Source organism: Moschus berezovskii, chromosome 17 (genome assembly GCF_049115385.1).
Source record: "Moschus berezovskii isolate FMDL1 chromosome 17, NW_MosBer_1.0, whole genome shotgun sequence".
NCBI classification, from domain to species: domain Eukaryota; kingdom Metazoa; phylum Chordata; class Mammalia; order Artiodactyla; family Moschidae; genus Moschus; species Moschus berezovskii.
The window spans coordinates 60606593-60630479 of NC_142476.1; the positions used below are offsets into that span (position 1 = coordinate 60606593).

Sequence of the window (23887 nt, forward strand, 5' to 3'; positions counted from 1 at the left end):
TGCAAAAATCAATCTATTTTCAAATTATAATAGTGTCTGGCTGCCATGTCTTAATGCAATATTGTTTGAGGTTAACCGTCAGCCATGTTTTGCCTCCTAGCAATAAACATTTTATTTGAAGTCATGTCATGAATTATCTTCCTACGCTAATGAAATGGATCATTTACATAAAAATCTGAAAAACCCCAAGACCCGTATGCTTTTTGGTCTCCGGAGGCATGGAAATGACCTCAGTGACAGCCAATTAGAAAACAGAAAGGTGAAGGAGGACGCTTTTTATTCCCTGTTTGGAGAATTTCCAGAATGAGTAACGTGCTTCATGGCAGTGCCAGAATACTTTTAAATAGGCATTATTTCAAAATGAAGCCTAACTGATTTTTTTTTTTAACACATAGATGGATATCTTAACTATTTCCAGAGGGCTTTGCCTCAGACCACTGGTTCTTGTCACACCTCATCCCTATTTATAATCTGTTTTATTTTCTTCCACCCCTGTGTCACTGACCCCATGGATTTCCTGGGAGCTGCTGTGATCTGTCACGCCATTGCTCATTTGCCAGACAGTCTTAATCCTCAGAGCATTGAAATATTTTATAATGGCACATAAGCCGTCGGAGCCTATGACAGCCCTGGCCATCTCACATTAAATTGCCATGTGGATTGTCTTTTTACCTGCTGACGCTGGCAATTTTACCACTCTCATCTCCCTCCTGGGTCAGGACCCTCTCTGGGCAACAGATGGGGCAGTTCTAAGGGCCTCACCCTGCCCTCCTCTTGAGCAGTTTTTCAGTTGATGTCTCACCAGTCAATTGCCTGGGTTCCATTTAGTAGAGCTTGAATGACCTCTTAATTTTTGAAGCTTTCACCCACCTCTATGATCATCTCACAGTTGAACACCCGCTTCAGACAGGATGAAACGCTCTCAGAGTGTTGTTAGCAAACACAGTACTTAGAATTTTTTAAAGGATGAAGAATCCTTAAAAAAACAACTGTACTACCTGATATTCCTGCTTGATATTCTCTATGGAGAGTTCTATTCTTCACGAAGCTAACAATTCTTACAATATTGTTAGGGCAATATTTTAGTAAACTCTAGACACTAAGTGGGGTAAACCCCAACTTAATTCTCATGGGATGCGTTTGAATGAAGGGCTTGCCATTTAAACACTCCGTAATTCTGAAAGTCCAAGGTCAAATAGTCTATCACATAAATCCAAAAAAAGAAAAAGATACCCCATAAGTTCCCCCTCTGATCTGTATAGCTGAGATCTAAAGCTCTCTCCCACCTAAACCAATTAAATTCACTAGATAATTATTTGCCTCTTTCTTTTTGATCTGGGTGGATCTGGCCAGGGGGAACAAGGAACCATCCCCTTTGAAGGTCATCTCAATTCTAAACTGATTGCTGAATTCAGATGGCATCACACTGCTGTGTTAGGGTAACTGTCTCCTGTGTGAGACGAGCAAGGATGGAGAGAAAGGGCAGAGCCCAGAGGGAAGCACTGAGCTCGCTAGCTTTAAATTCTTGCCAAGTTCATATTATTGCTCCTCTCCTCACAGACTGATAATGCTTAGTGTGGCGTCACTTTCTTTATAGCTGTTCAGTGAATATTAATTTCATCCTGCTAGAGAGGCCACCTTTTTTTTTTTAAATTGAAATAGGGTTCAGAGAATTAAGTGAAGCCCAGGGATATTTAAAGATGTGTGCAGGGCTGAATAGCTGTAGGAAATATGTGATACAGTCCATGCCAAGAATGAGTCAAGTAAATATTACTTCTCACAGTTTTTAGGTTAACTTTTTATTGTTTAAAATCTTATCAGACGACATACTTATCTCTTCCTCTCCCTACCAAAAAAAAAAAGAAAAGAACTTGTGAGGCATTAATTACACAAAATAACTGCTAGCCAAAATGTCTTTACCTTTTCAATTCTTTCATGACTGCTGCTCCTTTATGTCACTGAATAATACAACTATATACAAATGATTTCTGTCCCTCAAACTTGACCCATCTGTGTGTCATTGAAGTGCTCTGTAAAAAGAGCAGAGGCTGCTGGCTTCCAAGAAATTGAAACATATAAAATAGAGATCAAATAGCTGGTTAGGATGATGTCGAAATTAAAATAAAATGTTCTTATGCAATATCTGGCTCTAAATTGTGATTTCTAAGCTCTAGAATACTTCTATTTATTTCATATATATGTTTTAGGGTTTGTATTTTTTTTTTTTTTTCGTAACTGTGATGTGAGCAAAGTTTCCCCCTTGAAATTTCATATATGTATATGTTTTAAGAAGAAAATAGTTTTTATGTATTCCCCAAATAATTTCCTGCATTACTGTTTTTCTGCATTGAAGCCAACAGAGGCTTCCTTGAGTGGAATAAAGATTTCAGGGATCATTTCAGTGTCTTTGCATCGGAAGAAATTTTGGAAATCATACCCTGTCCCCAGTGCCTGCTTTCATCTCCCTGGTATTCCCTGTAAATGGCTTTCTAGCCACTACTTGGACATTTTCGATGATAAAAGCTATTTCAAGAAGCAGACCCATCACTAATGGGTTACTCCGATTTTTAGAAAGATGCCCTATACCCCACAAATGCCCTTACATTTCACCTGCCTGTTTTTCTACCTGTTCAGAGATGATCTGATGCAATATGGGGAACAGATACCTAGAGTCAGTCTCAGTTCCACTGTTTATTATTTTATTCCTTCAAAGTACCATCTATTAAGTACCTCCTGTATACTAAACCCTTTACCTGCACTCTTATTTAATTTTCATAAACATCTATAAAGGTAGATTATTTTTTTTTTGTTCTGTCTTACTATGCAGAACTGAGGCTCGATAATAACATGTGTAATAAAGATAATGATGATAATATTACTAAGTACCAACTATATGCTCAGGTGCTATACTGGACCCTTCATATAAACATTATCAGAATTTAAGTAACTTACCTATCACCTACCTAGTAGCTGAAGAAGCTAGATGTTCAAATAAAGTCAGATACTCAAAGGACTTTGGATTTAACTCTTTAAGACTCATTTATTTGTCTGTTAAATGGGAGTACTATTAGTATCTTCTTCACAAAGTTTGCTGAGATTCAAAATATTGGCCTGAGTAGGATATCAGAAGGACCTCTGATAGGTCAAGTAAAATGGGGCTGAGGAACATGACATTTAGCAATCATGAGGTCATTTGCGGCCTTGACAAGAGCTGTGTCAGAGGACATATGGGACGGATGCCTGGTTGGGATGAGTTTATAGGCAATGGGAGGAGGTGAACTGGAGAAAACAAGTATAGACAACACTTTCCATGAGTCTTGCTGCAAAGATGAGCAAGGAAACAGAACGGTAGCTGGCTGGGTAAGAAGAATGAAGAGAAAGACCTGTGTTTTATTTCTGAAGACAGGAGAAATAACAGTATGTTTGTATGCTGTTGGGATTGAGCCAGTGATAGAGCAAAATTTTGATATTATATTAATATCAACTATCAAACATTACATTAATATCAGGAGAGAGACAGAGGAATGAAACCTTGGCTCCTTGGGAATGCCCTTTATACACTTTAATTTTAAGGACCCTCTCTTTCCTGCTCTGCAGGGTCTGTGTCGGGGGAGTAAATGGGCATGGGTAGTACAGATAAGAGAAATGACAGAAAGCCAGCATCTCTTCTGAGCTGCCTGTCAAAGTGTCACTCCCTTCTCCTCTCTGTCTCCACTTTTGGCCTAGGAACCCCCAACTGGTGGGGAAGTGTGAACCACAGCACCTCCTTGGTCCTTTTACCACCGTCGGAAAGAATCCTAATGTGAATGGATAAGCACACGATCCATTCAGTTCAGATCATCTTCTTCACCCTTCTTCCTAATGCTCCTGTGTCTGTAGGCACCCTGACTTGAAAGCAGTAAGAGGTTGCTGTCAGTAGAATGTGATGTCCACACACACACCTCTGGATGAGTCACTGTTTGTCCAAGGAGAAAATCTCACAGAGTAATGAAAACTCCCAACAGATGCACCTGACCGGTCATTGAACAGTCCCACTTCACCTTTAATTTTAGAGGGGCAGTATCAGAAAGGGTGGCAATGAAAGCATGAGAAAAAATTACTCCTAGGTGTTTTGTTTTGTTTTTTTTCTGATTGGGGAAAGAAAGCACTGTGGAAATCTCTTTCTAGTGCCCTTCATTTTTCATCATCTTACAGATTCACTATAGAGGTCCCTAAGTTTGGCATTGGGACTGTTAGGGTATCATTCCATCAAAATCTGTCACTCCTCATCATGCGTCATTCCTCTGTAAATCACTCTTGTGAAAAAGATGTTCAATTTTACAGCTAAGGAAAAAATTAAGCTTTGAAGTGGTAATTCTATTTGCTGTACTTGTGCAGTGGCCATTTTGTAGCTCAGGGGATTTGTCAAAAACATGACAGTTACTGATACAAAATTAAAATTAACAAGTCCAGAGCTTTAAGATTCACACATGAAGATGGAAGGTGGTGGGAAGTGGGGAGGGGTGGAAACAATGCTGATTTAATCTTTTTGAGCTACTTTGCTTGTGACCTGTTATGCAGTTGGTAAAAACATGGGATGGATTATAAGGTTTTGATGTGTAGAATACATCAAAAGAAAATGCCATTTGTTTTAAGCAACAGCTAAAATGTTTCTTCACCTTTGGTGAAGAATTCTTAGAACAAGAATATAGTGTGAAAACACCAAGAATGAATCCAGAAGTGAGTATGTAATAGTCTGTGCCTTTGCCTTATTTTTTGCTCTTCTCTATGATAAGATTGTCATATTTCAGGTGTTGTAGGACATTCTAATGAGGGCAGATGTGATGAGAACAACAAATGTTATTAACGACAGCAGCACCCTCGCTCCCACCTTTTCGTTTGCATCCTCTGCCACCTTTGTGAGTTCTGACTCTGTCACCCCTTGCTCTTGCCCATGAATTGCATTTTGTAGTGAAACAGCACCCTGCACAAAAGCCTGCTTTCCTCGCGAGCTGCCCCTAGTCTCAGGACCCTATACCTTGGCTGCAGTTTATTCTAAGTGTTATGTTTCTTTAACAGCTTGATTTATATTTCCCCACTGCACTGGGGTCTGTGTTTTTCTTCCACAATCACATCCACAGCATACCTTGAACGGTCACCACATGGTTCTTCCTCAGACCAGTCTGGATTTTACAATGTGTTAGAGCTTCTAAAAAAATCATAAGGTCTCTCACACTTGAGTTTATACCAGAAGTTATGAAATGATTAACCTAATTGGTACTGTTTATCCCCAAAGATGGCCAGCTTTATTCATGCTTAAACTGAGTGTTCGTGGATAATAAGCAATTCTTTGTGGATGGAGGCTGCAGAACCATGTGAGGTCATGGCGTTGCTCTGCTGTGTGAAGGAATCAGGCAGTTCCCTAGGTTCACTCATGGAGCTAGTGGTAAAGAACTTACCTTTCAGTGCAGGAAACGTAAGAGACACGGGTTTGATCCTTGGGTCAGGAAGATTTCCGCCTGGAGGAGGAAATGCAACCCATTCCAGTATTGTTGCCTGGAGAATTTCATGGACAGAGGACCCTGGCAGGCTGCAGTCCATAGGGTCACACCAAGTCGGACACGACTGAAGCGATTTAGCATGGCATGCACAACATAGGATTCACTTGGTCACAATCAGGGGCTACCACCTGGCCCTTGGAGGAAGAGAAAGAAGTGTTCACTGCGATAAGAACTAGGGGCTTCTCTGAGGGAAAGGACATAAAGTGACCCTAGCATATCTGATTGTGCCATACTTTTTCCTTTATGGTCTTTTTTCTGACTTTTTCCCTCCAGAGCTGCCCAGAAGTTAAATCTCTCATCTAAGAAAAAGAAACATCGGCCTTCCACTTCTTCTGTTGCCGAGCCACCTCTCTTTGCCACCAGCTTCAGCGGGATTCTCCAGACGTCCCCACCCCCGGCCCCGCCCTGCCTGCTGAGGGCCGTCACCAAGGTGAAGGACACCCCAGGCCTGGGCAAGGTAGGCACCTGGGCCGCATCCACTCAGGTTTCGACTGTGGGGTTCTCTGTCACAGGCAAGGAAGAGCATGGGGGCTCAACTGGATAATTAAAACAAGAAGGTGACAGGGAGAGAAGGAGACAAAATGATATTCATTGGGAAGTATTGTAAAATTTTCCTTTGGTTGCATACACTAAGTGGTAAGTTAAGACATTCCATCTATTGGAGATGTGGTTTGGTTTTGGTAGGAAAAAAAAAAAAACACTCAGCCTTGTATTGATTGACAGAACTGTAACCAATTAAAGAAAAGACCCCAAAGCACAAAAGATGGAAGGCAGAAGCAGGAGAGACCAAGAGACCGTACAGGAATAAGACATAAAGATGCTCTGTCATTTCCCTGTGACACTTTCACTGTTCCTCCCCTTTAGAGAAATCACAAGCTCTTCATTTGAACCAGACCACTGATGGGATCTCTGGGAAGCATTTGCTGTGTGCCGTTTTGCCAAGAAGTACAATTTTGAGTTGTTACAGTTACTTAGAGATGAGACATGCAATGAGATGTAGGGACACCATCTCAAGACCTGGCTCAGCTGTGTTTAGGATAACTTTGTTTTTAGATGTCATCTCTTAACTCTCTCTTCTGAGATGAACGTCTGGGTGAAGGAACTTACGGTTTACTCTTCAATGGGTAAATAACCTGGGACTTATGAAAACATTTAGCTGAAGAAAGGGGTGGTTGTTTTCTTTCTTTGGCTTTCATCACAAGTAGACTGGACCATGCCACCCTGCCGGTCTCTCATTGCTGACTCAGTGGTACTCGTTTTCGAAGCTGCAGGTCTTGCCAAGGGGAGTGGCTGCTCGACTATGTGGACTGAGATTTTCCTTATTTGCTGTTGCTGTTGTTCAGTTGCTTAGTCATGTCTGACTCTTTGCGACCGCATGGACTGCAGCACGCCAGGCTTCCCGGTCCTTCACTACCTCCAGGAATTTGCTTAAACTCTTGAGTCGATGATGCCATCCAACCATCTCATCCCCTGTCACCTGCTTCTCCTCCTGCCCTCAATCTTTCTCAGCATCAGGTTCTTTTCCAGTAAGTGGGCTCTTTGCATCAGATGGCCAAAGTATTGGAGCTTCAGCTTCAGCGTCTGTCCTTCCAATGAATATCCAGGGTTGATCTCCTTTAGGATTGACAGGTTTGATCTCCTTGCAGTCCAAGGGACTCTCAAGAGTCTTCTCCAGCACCACAGTTTGAAAACATCAGTTCTTCAGCACTCAGCATTCTTTATGGTCCCACTCTCACATCCATACATAACTCCTGCAAGATTTTCCTCATGAGGTCACTGATCCTCAGCGTGCTTATTCCCAGGTTCACGGTCTTCAGTGGCCTCAGCCTGACTAGTGGTCCTTTTAGAGCTTACCCCACACCCTCTGCCCTTCTTCCTTCCTGATTTTCTCTGCTTTTCTCTGCATAATGCTTATTCTAATGGAAGGCATTCAATCCTGGGATATCAACCCATACCTTCCCATCCCCAACTGCACTACCCACTGGGAAAGTACTAGCTTGCTAATCTACTCTGCTACTCTTTCCAACAGAGTTTACATTTTAAGATTATGTTGAATAGAGCAATATTCTTTTTTTCTTTTTTAATCATTCTATTTCCAACTAACCGGCTACACAAAACTGCTCTCCAAGTGCCAAGCATGCCATGCTCTTTCTGGTCTTTGCACAAAGCAATTTTTACTTCAGGTCTTCCCTCCATCTCTGTCAGACACATGGTCCAACTTTTAAAAATCAGTTTGAAAGTGAAAGTCGCTCAGTCGTGTCCAACTCTTTGTGACCCCATGGACCATACAGTCCATGGAATTCTTCAGTCCAGAATACTGGAATGGGTTGCCTTTCCCTTCTTCAGGGGATCTTCCCAATCCAGGGACTGAACCCAGGTCTCCCACATAGCAGGCAGATTCTTTACCAACTGACTATCACGGAAGCCCAAAAATCAGTTTAGTACCTTCTTTAAGAAAGTGAAATCAGTCAATGAATGAATTTCTTCTGTGCCTTCTTCCTTCTTTAGTCCCAAGCAATGCTTATTCTGGGCTTCCCAGGTGACTCAGCGGTAAAGAATTCGCCTGCCAATGCAGGAGACTCAGGAGATGCAGGTTCAATCCCTGGGTCGGGAAGATCCCTGAGAAGGAAATAGCAGCTCACTCCAGTATTCTTACCTGGAAAATCACACGGACAGAGGAGCCTGGTGGGTTACAGTACACAGAGTCACAAAGACACAACTTTGTGACTGAGCATAATGCTTATTCTAATGGAAGGCATTCAATCCTGGAATGCTCCATGGCATTGGATAGGACTTTCCCAGGCCCAGAGGTAAAACAGGAAACCAGGCAGCAGGGCAGTGGCCTGGGCTCAGCCTGCAAGGGATGCTGTAGCATCACCAGCCATGGAAGGAAATGGAGGAAACCCCATGAGTAGGACTCACCTGAGTGGTAGTGGCATCCCCTTGGGTGCGCACTGAGGTCATAATGGATGGCTGATAGACTGCCTTCTAAGAAGGGTGGGTACAAGTAATTGCAGGAATTAAAAAAAAATTTTTTTTAATTTAATTGTGGTGAGGTATGCATAACAGACGGAGAAGGCAGTGGCAAGCCACTCCAGTACTCTTGCCTAGAAAATCCCATGGATGGAGGAGCCTGGTGGGCTGCAGTCCGTGGGGTCGCTAAGGGTCGGACACGACTGAGTGACTTCACTTTCACACATTGGAGAAGGAGATGGCAACCCTCTCCAGTGTTCTTGCCTGGAGAATCCCAGGGCCGGGGGAGCCTGGTGGGCGTCTATGGGGTCACACAGAGTCGTACATGACTGAGGTGACTTAGCGGCAGCAGCATGCATAATAGAAAACTTACCTTCTGAACTATTTTTAAGTGTGCGTGGACTTTGGTTTAGCTAAGAGGAGTTTGGAACTTCAGTGCCAAAGCTGAACCACCCTGGACAAGGTGACATCAAATTCCCACTGCAGTCTCCTTTTCCTCTCCTGCTCTAAAAGACATCCTCCTTCTCTTCTGTGTATCTGTGAACCAATATTTAAATGCTGTTACTCTAAAGAGGTACCCGACTATTAGCCAACCTGGGGCACCCATGTACCCCGACTATGACCCTGTCCAAGATGCCTCAAAATGAACCACATAAGAAGCCATCCTCCTCCATCTGTGGCAGTGGCCCAGTGTGTGGTTTCTAAAATGATTGTTGCAGATATACGTTCAGGTGGGACCCTGAGCATAGGACCTTCTCTCCCCACTTCCCCCATCCCGGCGCCCCTTCCTGGAATTCTGAGACAAAGGGATCAGGGCATCAGGAGGGGCCTTAACCAGCAGAAGGACTGTTTCCAGCCACGATGAGCCAGGCCTTGAATGAAAATAATCTGGGGGGCACTGGTTTGATCTTGATTCCAAGATGTAGTGATCAGATAGACATATAAGTAAGATAAGCAGCATAAGACCAGGTATAACTACAATTAATATTAAAGCCATTCATAAACTAAAGCTCAAAGATGATACCCTTACTTTTTTAAAAACAAAATACTGTCCCTCTCACTCATTTGCAGTCCAATGTGCTCTTTTGAATGAGAGAGAAAAGGTGACATTACCAGCCAGGAATGCAGGAAGCCCGGAGTGTGTCCATGGAAGTAATGGAAGAGAAAGGGTGACATTAACAGCTGGGACTGCAGGAAGCCCAGAGTTTGTCCATGGCAGTGGGGTCATCAGGCTGAGTGTCTCAGAAGATGACAGAAGGTGTGACTTCTGTCTGACGATTGACCTCGCGGCAGCTTTCCAGCTGAGCGTGGAGATGTAGGCACTGGTGGAGAGGAAGTGACAGCAGGAGGGGGTATGCTTTATGGAAGGCCGTGTCATTATGTGCTTTAACTTGAAAACGTGCGACTGAAACCAGAGGTAGAGAAGTACACCTCCTCCTGCCTCCTCCGTTGGAGGCGTGTGCTTCTTAGCGGAGGTCCATTTACCAGGCTCATGATTCTCTCACCCCCTGACAGTCCACTACCATGAGGAACTGCATTCTTGCGCTGAGTCGCTCAGTTGTGTCCAGCTCTTCGAGACCCCAGGGACTGTAGCCCATCTGTCCATGGGATTTCCCAGGCATATTCCCAGGCAAAAATACTGGAGTGGGTTGCCACTTCCTTCTCCAGCATTCTTCTTGTTTTTGTTCAGTTGCTCAGTCATGTCCAACTCTTTGCAACCCCATGGACTGCAGCATGCCAGGCTGCCCTGTCCTTCACCATCTCCCAGAGCTTACTCAAGCTCATGTCCATCGAGTCAGTGATGCTATCCAACCATCTCGTCCTCTGTCATCCCCTTCTCGTCCTGCCTTCTATCTTTCCCAGCATCAGCATTCTTCTTACCTGTATGGAAAAATCCCTGTCAATTTATCTCTGTTGCATAATTTACATGTTAACATTTCAAAGAAATACAGTGAAGTTTCATATAGAACATAAAGAATTGGTGCTATTACATTTGAAGTAGAAAAGTTTCATAGAATTGCCAAAAGTAACTCAATTATTTAACCCGGGAGTGGGGTGGGACTGGGGTTCTTGAGGCCCAGTGAGGAGCAAGCCCAGCCCAGCCCCAATTCTCATCTTCAGCCACCAAGGACTTCCTCAGGAGACCTGAAGACACCTTTTGTGGGTTCGTTTACAGTTACCCCCAAGAAAACTGAGGCCCTGAGGGAGCAGGAGATTTCCCAGTGCCTCCTGAGTCAAACCCAGACGTCAGGACCTGTGAGACATTTTATTCCCTTCTGTTTCACGTGACCTTTAAAAACTCGAGTGGAGACAAGAAAGTAATGGGACCAGAAGGGTAGCAGAATAAATTGGGAACCAGTCACCTTCATCCTGTAGGGGACAGGCTTCCCTTTTCAGAGTCGCGGTTGAGAGAGAAAGGGCAGTGACAGGCCAGGGTAGACACAGAGCAAGTCAGAAGTTCCCCACCCTCCCCTGCTCTCATCCCACTGCCGGCTGTTTCCAGCAACAGCGGTCCTCCCCCACCCCACCGGGTCCTCCACCCAGAGTTATTGCTGGCTGCCAGATGCTCCTTGAGGCAGAAGCTTTTCTGCAGACCACAGTGATGGACAAACTTGGGGTAACTTCAGTGTACCTGGAGCTGAAGCACAGTACACACACACACACACACACACACACACACAGAGTGTACCTGGAGCTGAAGCACAGTACACACACACACACACACACACACAGTGTACCTGGAGCTGAAGCACAGTACACACACACACACACGAAATATCTCAGAATCCCCGACACACACACACACACACACACACGAAATATCTCAGAATCCCCGGCACCTAGAGGAGTACTTGGCACACAGCAAATGTTTACTGAGCATCTTCTATGGCTCAGATGGTAAAGAATCTGCCTGCAATGTGGAAGACCAGAGTTCGATCCCTGGGTCAGGAAGATCCCCTGGAGAAGGAAATGGCTACCTGCTCTAGTATTCCTGCCTAGAGAATTCCATGGACAGAGGAGCCTGGTGGGCTACAGTCCACGGGGTCGCAAAGAGTCGGACATGACTGAGCTGGTAACATTTTCACTTTTCTTTGTGTCAGGTCCTGTGCTGAGCACTAGGCTTGCCGCAGTGGACATACAGGCAGAATCCCTGCACTAACAGCACTTATAATCTCATCATTTTAATAGACAGCCTTAGACATCTCACTGACTTGGACCAAGATGAAGGAAGATTTGACTTAAGGAAAACTTGGAATCACAGACTTCAAGTAATTCTGCCTAACTTTCAAGTTATATAAAGAAGCTGTAGTACTAAGTGGTCATGTAGGGACATTCTTAATGAACAGATAAAGATGATTAGTGGATCAAAGCAGCTTAGTCCCTGTTTATATTTCATGGGTTTGACTTTATGTAAATGATATTTCTAATCTGTTTGAAAACGGTTCCTTCTCCTAAGTCAGTAAAAGCTCTTCATGAAATTTGTTTGCACAATTAATTAACATTCATGTTTAAGGTTCATTTGTTAGTGTGTCACAGATTAATGTCTGAGCTCTTAGTGTTGGATTACAAGCTTCTAGAGCAAAGCGTACATTATCTGTTTAACTCACTCAGTATTTGGCTCTGCAGCCCCACCACGGGGGCATATATGCTTTTAAGGGTGAGAATGGTGATAGTGACAGTTACATTAGGGATGATTAATTCTCCTCTTCCCAGAAGAATTTCTGAAGGGAAATACATGAAGCGTGAAGGGAAAAGAGACCTTCTTTTCCTTCATAATCTCCAGGAATGCCTTGAAAGAATGGAATCATCAACTGTCTGCCTTTGTCCCTCAAATACGCTTTGTGAATACAAGAAAAGTCCTATAGGTGGGTGCTAGCAACAAGGGAGGACTTCCCAGGTGCCTCAGTGGTAAAGAACCCGCCTGCCAAAGTAAGACATTAAGAGATGTGGGTTCAATCCCTGAGTTAGGAAGATCCCCTGGAGGAGGGCATGTCAACCCACTCCAGTATTCTTGTCTGGAGAATTCCATGAACGGAGGAGCCTGGCGGGCTACAGTCCATGGGGTCGCAAAAGCACCAGACGTGACTGAGCGACTAAAGAACAATAACAGCAAGAGAACAGACTCTTTAGACTTGGAAAAGATCATAAAAATTGGATGAAACAAACATAAAGAATTATGGAAAATTGAACTGGAACCCGGCTGAGGTGGGCTTGTCATAGTCGGTTCACTCAGCGAAATGTCTATAGACATACTGTGTTCCAGGTCCGGCAGGAGGTGCCACTACTGGGGACAGCACACAGAAGCTGGTGGGCTGCTCTGGGCCACATGCCTGCACAGCGGGGTGGGGGTGTATCTCCTGGTCTCCAGGGGCTCCAGCCTCCTGTGAAAATGCTTGCCTGGCGTTCAGCCTCAGCCACCTCTCCTGAGCTACAAGTGCTGCTTTCTTCTCCTAGGGATCCCCCTTTGCCTAGTTTCTGGGTAGAAGAAGGGCTGTGGTTCCCGTCATGCTGGATCCTGACCAACACTCATGCCCATCCATCTGTGCATTTCTGAAGCACTTCACTAAGATTTCTCTGTAGACAGTGCAGCCCCAAGGCAGGCAATTCCAAGGAGGCCTCAGAGTTGTGGTTTAGAAACAGAATTGCTTGTCTGGCCAGATTATTTTTCTTGGGCAATATAGGTGGGAGCCACTGTTCTTCTTCTTCATGTGCTAAGTTGCTTCAGTCATGTCTGACTTTGTGACCCTATGGACTGTAGTCTGCCAGGCTGCTCTGTCCATGGGTTTCTCCTTTCAAGAATACTGGAGTGGGTTGCCATTTCCTTCACCAGGGGATCTTCCCAACCCAGGGATCAAACCCGCGTCTCTTATGTCTCCTGCAATGGCAAGCAGTTTTGTTTTTTTTTTAACCACTAGTGCCACCTGGGCAGCCCTTCTTCACAGTGCTCAAATTTCAGTTATCTGCCTCTTATTTAGCACTACTTTTCAAACTCTGTCACAGCATATTTTGACCTCTATTAAAAAAAAATCTATGACAAACCTAGACAGTGTGTTAAAAGCAGAGATATCACGTTACTAACAAAGGTCCATCTAGTCAAAGCTATGGTTTTTCCGTAAAGAAGGCTGAGTGTTGAAGAATTGATGCTTTCGAATTGTGGTGCTGGAGAAGACTCTTGAGGGTCCCTTGGACTGCACGGAGATCAAACCAGATCAATCCTAAAGTAAATCAACCCTGAATATTCATTGGAAGAACTGATACTGAAGCTCCAATACTTTGGCCACCTGATACGAAGAACTGATTTATTGGAAAAGACCCTGATGCTGGGAAAGATTGAAGTCAAAAGGAAAAGGGGGGATGGCAGAGGATGAGATAGTTAGATAGCATCACCGACTCAAAGAACGTAAATTTGCACAAACTCTGGGAGATAGTGGAGAACAAAGGAGCCTGGCTTGCTACAGTCCATAGGATCACAAGGAGTTGGACGTGACTTAGCAACTGAACAATAACAACAAAAATATAAAACATATTCTCTAAATAACATCTCCTCCTCCACACACATACACACACTCACTCTCCCTCACTGCTTGGCTCATGTTACCAGGTCCTATACTGTCTAGACTTAGTTTAATTCTAAAATTCTCCTTATTTGGCATGTAGACTATAGGGTAGAAAAAAAAAAAATGAACCACGTGTGGTTTTCAGTAGAGATTCTTTCCCTTTACAGATTTATTAACATTTTTAGAGCAGAAGTCATTCAATTACTAAGCCCTTGTGACACTCTAAGGAAGAAGAAGCCAAGATTCCTGTGCAGTTTATGTTCTGATTACAAGAGGATAACAATAAAATTGAAAATTAGATTACAACTTTAAATAAGATCTTTTTTAAAGTACTAACGAAGCTCTTATTCATTTGTTCAACAAGTAGAAGTGGGCAATGTAGCTCTTGCTTGTTCAGGGAGTGATGCCAGGCAATACCAAGGAGAAAATTTCATGCCTTCCAACTCACCAAGGTCTGAGTTATTGAAATAGTATACAAATGATCAAATTCATCATTTCTTCCTTTCCTCATCCTAAAACTTTACCAAAGCAAAGAGGAAAGATTTGGATCAGCCTTTAACATTCATTTCCAGTGGCCTAATGTGATGGAAAATTCTGGATCTCACTGCTCACTCACCAGGGATTACTCTCCCCACTCCCTTAAACAGGCCAGACAGTAGAAAGGAATCTGAGCTTTCTATTTTGGTGTGCTTTTGTGGGTTGGGGAGAAATAGACTGCCTAAATAAAACATGCTCATTCATCAGGATAGCTGGCTTGATAGCTTTGAAAACTGAATTGTTAACTCTTCTGGGAAATAAACTCATGTGAACTTCCATTTCCTAATTACAGTTCTTTTCTATGCTTGGTTGGTTTTGGTTGAGTCGGCTAAGCTCCTGTAGTTAGTTTGGGTTTTTTTCTCCTTTCTTTCTTTCTTATTTTGACCCCTTCTCCAACCTGTATCTCCAGAGAAAGGAGACTTGAAGAAAATGTCCTGACTCATTAATCTTCGTGGTTTCTTCGCCATCACCGCTCTGTCTCCGTCCCCAGCAGACGCTGAGTGGTCGGCATCTGTCCCAGAGCCCGCCCTCCCTTGCACATGCGCAGTAAGCCGCTGCAACACCGGACCCCTCCAAGCTCAGGAACTGTAGGTGCCCTGCTGGGAGGGCTGCGGTGGTCCTGGAGCCAACCTGAATGGCTAAGTGATGAGGCGGGACTCTTCTCTACATCCGCTGCCATGTCATTCTTGAGTTTAGCGGCTCATTCTTGCAAAGACAGAAGGTTTTGGGAAGATGTTCTCCATTAAAGGCTACTGGACAGAAAAGTCATGGTAAACCACATGTAAAAGAAAGCATGAGGGCCATTTTTGTTCTTCACTATTGATATGACTGCCTTTAAGACTGCTGATCAAGTTGTACGAATATATTTTTCTGTTGGCTTCATTATTAGGTGCAGACGGAGAAGGGTAAGCAGCACATTTCAGTTTAATTACATCAGATTTCTGATAGGATGGCACATTAACATTATATATAGAACACTAATTTTCTGGTTTTCTTTGCCTGAAGTATCTACACAGAGCAAACTGCATGAAATGATTCATGGGTAAGCAGGGAGGAAGTTTGTACTCTTTCAGTGCCAGCTTACATAAAGAACACTCAAAAAGTGTTGAGTATTTTATGGTAGTTCTGTTTAGTACTAGGCATCCTAACTGGGCGTTCAGCGCAGTGTAGGAACCATCCTGCACGATAGAGCTGTCATAAGAAGGCAAAGGCACCAGCAGCATCTAAAGGACAAGACCCTAGTGGGGCTTCCCTGGTGGCTCAGTGGTAAAGAATCCACCGGCCAGTGCAGGAAACACAGGTTCAATCCCTGGTCCAGGAAGATCCTGCATGCCGAAGAGCAACTAAGCCTGTGGGCCACAACTATTGAGCCTGTGCTCTGGAGCCCCGGAACCACAACTGTGGAGCCCACCATGCCACAATTACTGAAGTCCACGTGACCTAGAGCCCAAACTCTGCAACAAGAGAAGCCACCACAATGAGAAGCCCAAGCACCACAACTGGAGAGTAGCCCCAGTTCCCCGCAAGCCCAGGCAGCAGCGAAGACCCAGCACAGCCGAAAAAGACCCCAGTCGTCTTTGGCCCCGCTTACTCCTCAGCACTGAGTTGCCCTGGGAGGGTGACACTGGGGAGAAGATGCTGCCTAGTGCTGGCACTCCGGCAATGTGCAAGGGCCAGCAGCATCCCTCCCTGAGAGATTTTCCCAAAGACCATCTTGTCCAATCCTTTCATTTTGCATATGAAAAAACTAAGGCCCAACAAGATGAAGTAACTTGTCAACCCATTTTTGTGGGGGAAGTCAAAAGTTTAAGCTTTGGAGTGTAAACAGTTGTGAGTCATGAAGACTTTGAGGCAGAATTTGAGTGAGTGATTCATTTTTTTTACATGTTTTTATTTATTTAACTGTACTGGGCCTTAGTTGTGGCATGCAAACTCTTGGTTGCAGCATGTGGGATCTAGTTCCCTGACCAGGGATCAAACCTAGACCCCCTTCATTGGGAGCTCAGAGTGTCAGCCCTCTGGATCACCAGGGAAGTCCCTGAGTGAGTGATTCTTAAACTTCCCCCAACTTTGTGACTTCAGCTTCGAGTCTATGATTTTTTAAAGGAATTGAGATGATGGGAGAGGGGGGTGTGTGTGTGTATGCACACATATGCACACACCTGTGTGGTAGGAGGTGGAAGGTGATTTTTCTAAGGGTTTTTTTTTTAAAGGCTATAAAGCTTTAGCATAATTAGAGGATAGGTTTGGGGCTTCTCGGAATACCTGTAATCCCTAATTAGCATCCTGATTTATGGAATGGAAACACAAGATAAAATAAGGGAATTCTCCCTGGAATAAATGCCACTTTCTCAATTAAACAAAGGGCAATAAGATGGATTGTAATGCCAGAATAAGGCTTTTGATCATGCTTTGTCCAAAAACCACATTTTAGTCAGGCTCAGCTCAATTTAACAATTACTGATATCAAGAGTATGGGAAGCGTAGGTATATTTTAAACTAACATTTCTAACATCTTATCTTTCTATGTCTTTCTCTTGCTAATGGCTGAAAGAAAAGTTAATCATGATTTGCTATAATTATCCCATTAAAATAGGATTGATAGTAATGTTTTATAAAAAAAAAATGGTGAGTCCAAACTGCTGAGTTAATTAGAAAGTTGTCCTTTGTGCCTGGGAGTAGGAAATGCTATTCTTGCCTACTCAGTGACTAGCATAACAAAACGTTTGAATTCCTTTCTAATGCTTCATTGAGCTGAAATGTATCATTATGGAGGGGGAAATCATTCTGATACATTCTTAAAAGCAAAACGTATTTCGCTTAGATTGTTAAATAGTTTCTGAAATAAAAATTGTCTGGCTTCTGAGAGGCACAGCACTCCCTGGGTTCCTTCATCATCCTTTACAAGTTCAGTTTCGCTCTGTTCTGTAACGCTGTCTTAGTCTGTTCCAGCTACTATAATAAAAATACCATAGACTGGGTGGCTGGAACAACAAAAATGTATTTCTCTCAATTCTGAAGGCTGAGCAGTCCAAGGTCAAGGTTCTGGCAAAGCCTGTATCTGATGAGAGCTCTCTTCCTGATTTGCCCGCAGTCATCTACTTGTCCTTCACATGACAGAAGGCAGAGAAAGAGCACAAACAAGCTCTCTTGTCTCTTCTTATAAAGACGCTAATCTCATTCATGAGGGCTCCACCCTAGTGACCTAACCACTGCCAAAGTCCCCACCTCGAAATTCCATCACCTTGGGGGGTAGGATTTCGTTACATGATATCAGGGGGACACAAACATATGATCCACAAACCAATCTCCAAATTCTAGTCTTGAATTTGAGTATATAACTTTCTAGATGAAACAACAGAAGTAGAACCATGGCAGGGACAAAATTCCTTCCAAGTTTCTTTTCCTGTTCCTTTGGTCTTGCCTGTGTGTTCCACACTACAGCCAACTATTCACATAAAAATTTTGTCCATGTGCAGCTTAGTTGAGATCTCTTTACCACCAACAATGAATATCTGGTGGATTCATTAGTGGAGCAGTGTACCAGCTGTAGCTAATCAGAGGTTTTGTTCTTACTGAAACCACGGATGATAAAATCATTTTGTTTCCAGTGCTAGCTTCTTAGGTTTATAGGTTCAGTTCTGCACATTCAGGAGTGAACTCACAATAGTATGCCTGCCAAGGATAAGAGCACTCTTGCCTGCTCCATCACTGTTCCCAGATAGCCCAACTTAATCCCCGGTCCCCTACCCACCCCCAGAGTAGCACCACCTACACTGTGTTTATGACCCTTGTCTGTATCTGACAACTTATAGCACAGCTGTTAGGCTGGAACAGCTCAGGCCAGCTTGGGAAAAAGGCAGAGGATTGAGACCATGTAGTGAGTTTGGTTTAGCGGGTACTGATGGAGGAGCTGCTGGGGGCCAGGCGTGGCTCTCTGGAAGTTCATGTGTGTTGTGGCATGTGGGGGGAGCATGGGATCAGGCAGTGTGGAACCAGTTAGCAAATTCCTAACCTATAACCATCATCATTAAGCAGTCTGCTTCTGGCTCTTTCTGACCCTCAAACAGTAAGTCCAGAGAGGTTGAAAGTGAACGTGGTAGTCGCTCAGTCATGTCCTACTCTTTGTGATGCCATGAACAGTAGCCCGCCAGGCTCCTCTGTCCATGGGATTCTCCAGGCAAGGTTACTGGAGCGGGTAGCCATTCCTTCTGTGGAATCTTTTGGGCTTTTTTTTTTCTTTAGCAGCCACCTGCCCCACCCCATCCCACCCCTTGAATTTGGGAAGGAGGACAGAGGGCCTTTGGGAATGTCTTACCCCAAGAATGAGCTGAGGGGCAGTAATCCCTGTCATTGTGAACTTGATCTATTCTGTGATTTGACTATTTTGAGAAAAACATTTCACCATATTTGTATCAGAAGATTTTCAGTGAAGGGTACAGTTTTAAAAACCTGATCAGTAAAATACTGCCTGCACTGTGTTGTCAAGTAAAGCAGTTTTTGTTTGTCACTAAGTGCTGTCCAATTCTTTTTCAACCCCATGGATTATAGCCCGCCATGCTGCTCTGTCCATGGAATTCTCCAGGAAAGAATACTGGAGTGGGTTGCCACTCTCCTCCAGGGGATCTTCCTGACCCAGGGATCGAACTCGAGTGTCCTACATTGGCAGGCAGGTTGTTTGCCACTGAGCCACCAGGGAAGTCCCATATAAAGCAGTGGAAAGCTAAAAGTCATAGGAAATGGGGAGGTCAGAGAACAGGGATTGTTGATCTACCTTCAGCTACTCTATCCCACATTCTATAGAATGTGGTAAAAATTAGCAACCTGCAGCGGCCCCAAAGGACTCCAGGACTAAGAAAATACCATTCAGGCTACCACTAGCTACACTGTGCTGAAATCAGACTATCCACTCTGGTGGTGGCCAAAGTGCGGGCAAGAATGGCATCCAGCCTGGAACACTTGCTCTTGTCTGGAGGTCCTGCTGTTTCTCTGCTCAACTTCTGCTTGGCTAGTTCCTTCCAAGCAGGAATGCCACTTCCTTGAGGAAGATTTCCCTGCTTAGGTGCCCCATGAGGGTGCTTTCATAGCACCTCAAGTTTCTCGTTGTTGCATTTGTTACCCTATGGGTAACTGATCTCCTTAATTCCATGTTGAATGGTTCTCACTATTGGCTGTAAGCTTCTTGAGGGCAGGGCCATGTCTCTCTTGCCGCCTTTTGAATCCTACACATGTGCTCAGTAAATCGTAGGTGTATCAGTCAGGGCTCTCTAGAGAAGAAGAACTAACAGGATGTGTGTGTGTGTGTGTGTGTGTGTGTGTGTGCAGAAAGGTGGGTGGGGGGATACACACAATCATGGAGGCTGGCAAGTCCAAAATGTATGGGAAGGCTGGCAGGTTGGAAACCCAGGAGAGAGTCTAATAGCAGAATTCTGTTTTCTTCCATGGAGGTCAGTTTTTTTCTGTTAAGACCTTCAACTGTTTGGATGAGGCCTGTTCATGTTACAGAGGGTAATCTGCTTTACTTCAAGCCTGCTGACTTAAATGTCAATCTCATCTAAAAATACCTTCCGAGAAACATCTCATACAATGCTTGACCACATAAATATCTGGGTACTGTGTTCACCCAAATGGACGTGCAGAATTAGCCATCACAGGAGGTGATGATGGGAGTCATGACCTGGGTCTCAGTGATGCGTTGATGATCTGTGTGAGACTTATGGCTCACACCTCCTTCCATCCACATCGTCTCCCTTGATCTTTCATACAGCTCTGAGAAGTGGGCAGTGTGGGGGAGGGGGCAGCGGCAGGCCCTGCTGATGGATGAGATTCAGAGAAGGTAAGAGACTTCCCAGAGGTGTCACAGCTTTTCAGAGTGGATGGGAACACTCTCCAGCTTTGTTTTCAGCATTCATTTCTTGATCTTGCAACATATATTGGCCGTTTCTTTGTGCCACTGGAACACTGTTCTGAGAGTTTCACATGTATTAACTTGTTAAATCCTCATTACAAGTCTGTTGGAAGGATCTGATATAATCACCCCCATTTTACACCCAAAGAAGCTGAAATAGGTGTGAGAAAGCTGCCCAAGGTCATGTGCCTGGTCGTGGTGGAGCTGGGATATACAGGAGCCCCAGTTCTGGGACTTGTTCTCTGGACAACTATGTGATGCTGTCTCTCTGCACCCTTCACGTGCAGACATTTAGCTTCAGGAAGGGCTCAGTAACCAAATGTCCCTGGCCCTGGTGTTGCAGCTGCATTTGCAGGGTGGTGAGCACAGGTGAGGCAGGGGCTCGGCCTCCCTCCTCTGCTGCCAGCATCCTGCTATCATCTGGAAGAACTCTGCTACTGTCCCTGTGGTGTTTTATCACCTGTATTAAAAACTCTAATGGTATGAGTTGCCTGTGTGGCTCCTGTTTCAGTGCAGGAGTGAAAGTAAACTAATCTTCAGGGACTTCCCTGCTGGTCCAGTGGTTAAGTGAAATGCAGGGGATACGGGTTCGATCCCTGGTTAGGGAACTAAGATCCCACGTGCAATGGGGCCTGTGTGTCGCAACTCAGACCTCATGCAGCCACACAAAGATTTTTTAAAATACTGTGCTTGAAAAAAGAAAGTAAACTAATATTCAAAATGATTTTTTAAAGGCCAAAACAAACCCCCCAAATGTCCTAAATTCCCTGAGAGAAAAGGCCCTTGTACTCTAGCCCAGAATGGTGACAACCCTGAGTCAGAGCTGGGTGGGACCTGGAGCTGACCTAACAGTGGACCCCATCCTAGACTATATTCAACCATGTGGGCAATTAAAATTCTCTGTCTGGAACACCAGCTCAGTGACAATAGAGATGTTTGAATGTCAACTCTTGTTTCAGAAGGGTATATTGTGAGGATGTATTGAGCTGTGGTCTATGGAGACAGTGCTAGGAGAAGCAGCACTCCCTGAACCCCTTTTGCCTGCCCTCCATGGCTGGCTTCTGCTGTTAATTTTCTCTCATAATGGATCACTCTATCCGCTTGTCCACACCCACCCCTCTTCCAAATCTGGCTAAGCGCCTCCTTTTGTCAACATCCCGTATCTATTCCCCAAATCTGGTTTCTGTGGTGTTTTGCACCTTGTCCTACCCCTAAGCAAGGATTCTGCACATTAACCATTTACTGCTTTATATTGCTCTCATTGTTTTATGGGTATAATTTATCTCCTCCACTCAGTGTTCAGTCTGTGAGAATGGGGATCTCGGTTTATACTGCTTTCATATCCCCACAAATGTTTAGCCATATGCCAGGCAGATAGAGCTCCCTGAATTGAATGACATTAAAGAGTATAGCAGTCAATTTGTGATTATTTTTTCTGCTTTTGCCTACTCCATCCCTCATTCATTTATCCATCATCCATCCATGCATGTGTCCGTCCATCGATTGGTTCATAAGACATGTGTGATGTACCTGCTATGTGCTAGTAACTTTGGGAATACACGGATGAGTTCAGAATGCTCTCTGTCCTTAAGAGTTCCAAAAATTGCTATTCAAAAGAGTTAAAAATCATTCTTTAGGTAGACAACTCAAACTAAAAATACCTATTATTGTAGTCATCACTCTGGCTTATCACCGCAGATAAAGCTGAAATTTGTGCAAGATAATTGGCTTCCTGGTGAGTTTTCTCCCTCTTTGCTTTTTTACTGAGCACACTATCATATTCCTAAAGTATTCAGATTACATTGTGATGACAGCTGATAGTGCAGCAGGCAAGGGACGATGTATCAATACTTCTGTTTTGTTTTTAACACTTTGATGTACTACTACCGAGATTCCCTTGCAATTAATTTGTATGAATGAATCGCGGTGGCCTGCAGAGCATCTGTGTTCCTGCAGACTCTCTCTTAAGAGAACTCACGTGTCCTGTACTGAGAGATAGAATTCCCCTGAACGTATGTGATAAGGAAGTTATACTTGTCCTTTGTCCTCTCTGAGGTGGACTGAAGCAAGGGGCTTTTTTTAAGGTTGTATAGAAAGCCGTCTGCCCTTGGCGGTTATGCTCCTCCACCCTCTCTATATTCTCCTTCTGCTTTTATCACTGAGGCAGACAGTTCCTACCTTTCAAACTTCCCGTGTTGCCTGGTTTCCTGTGAGATGCTCCTGTTAAGATATGAGACTGGTATCAGTGGTCAGTGTGATTCTGAAGTTATCTTGAAAAATAAGTGTACTCGAAGGTGGTACAGTCTGGAGTGGGGATGAGCGGAGGGACCTAAAGGAGAATGAGAGGGGTTTGTCTTAATTAGAAGTCCTTCTAGTTTCAAGCAACTGTCAGAAACTTGTAGTTTCTGACTGAAAACTGAAACTTTCTGGTTTCAAACTGTCAGAAGCGGGAAATGACTGGAGGGATATTGGTGTCGGTGGACCCAGAGCAGGAAAAGTCAGGGAGGCCTGGGGCAGGGTTCACTGAGGCTCCAGCCCTCTGTTTCTCTCTCTGCCTCTTAGTTCTGCTTTCTCCACGTCTTGGCTTCAGTCTTCAGTTCAGACCAGCCTTTGCCCTCACATACCTGCTGACAGCTCTGAAGTCTATCTTACAGCTTCCGCCAGCAGACCCCACAGACTCCTCTCTCGCCCTGAGCTGAAAATTCCAGAGAAGGGCTGGGGTTGGCCCCGACTGGGTGTGGGATGTAAAAAAGTGTCTGTTCCCATCGGAACATCAGGGTTGGAGGGAAGAGGAACATGTCCAAGTAGGAGAAGATGCTGCCCCTGGAAAGGCTGAACAGACAAAGGAAAGCTATCCTCAGGATTCGCAGGAAGGTTAGTGAGCCTTTAGGAAGGACTAATGCAGGGGATGATGCGCCTCAAATTCCAATGCAACCTTATCAGTATTTACTGAGCTATTGAAATAAGGGTTTCTTTGAGAATTCGTTTTGTGGATCACTCATTTAGCAGTTTCTAAGGAAGAGTAGCGTGCCTATGCAAGAGAGTTTAGAGAAAAGGTAGGTGACCAACCACCTCGATGCAGAGCCAGCAGGTGACCACCTGCAACTTGTTAGACTCCTCTTGTGACAGACAAGAGTTGTTCCCAGGCCAGTAGGGGGATTGAGCCTGGATTGTGCCAGCAGCTGTCCAGATTCTTCACCCCACTCCTGTCCAGCTGATCACGTGGCTTCCCTTTCGAGTTGACCCTTTCCCTCAACTGAAAATCCAAATATTCAGCCGGGGCTGCCATAGACTGCTCCTGCTCTCCGGCCCCACCTTCCCACGCTGGCCCCTCGAACCCAAGTGTACAGTTTTTAGCGCTATGAGGAGCT

The 23887-nt window shown here is 44.4% G+C and overlaps 1 protein-coding gene across 3 annotated transcripts in view; it reads left to right on the top strand.

Moving 5' to 3' along the window:
- Positions 1 to 23887, top strand: part of KIF26B (kinesin family member 26B) — a 531529-nt gene that overhangs the window by 358502 nt on the left and 149140 nt on the right. For all 3 annotated transcript variants that reach the window (XM_055419734.2, XM_055419735.2, XM_088845508.1), the window contains one exon: positions 5814 to 5997. In XM_055419734.2, coding sequence (XP_055275709.2) covers positions 5814 to 5997 — 184 coding nt within the window. The remainder of the gene's footprint in view (positions 1 to 5813; positions 5998 to 23887) is intronic.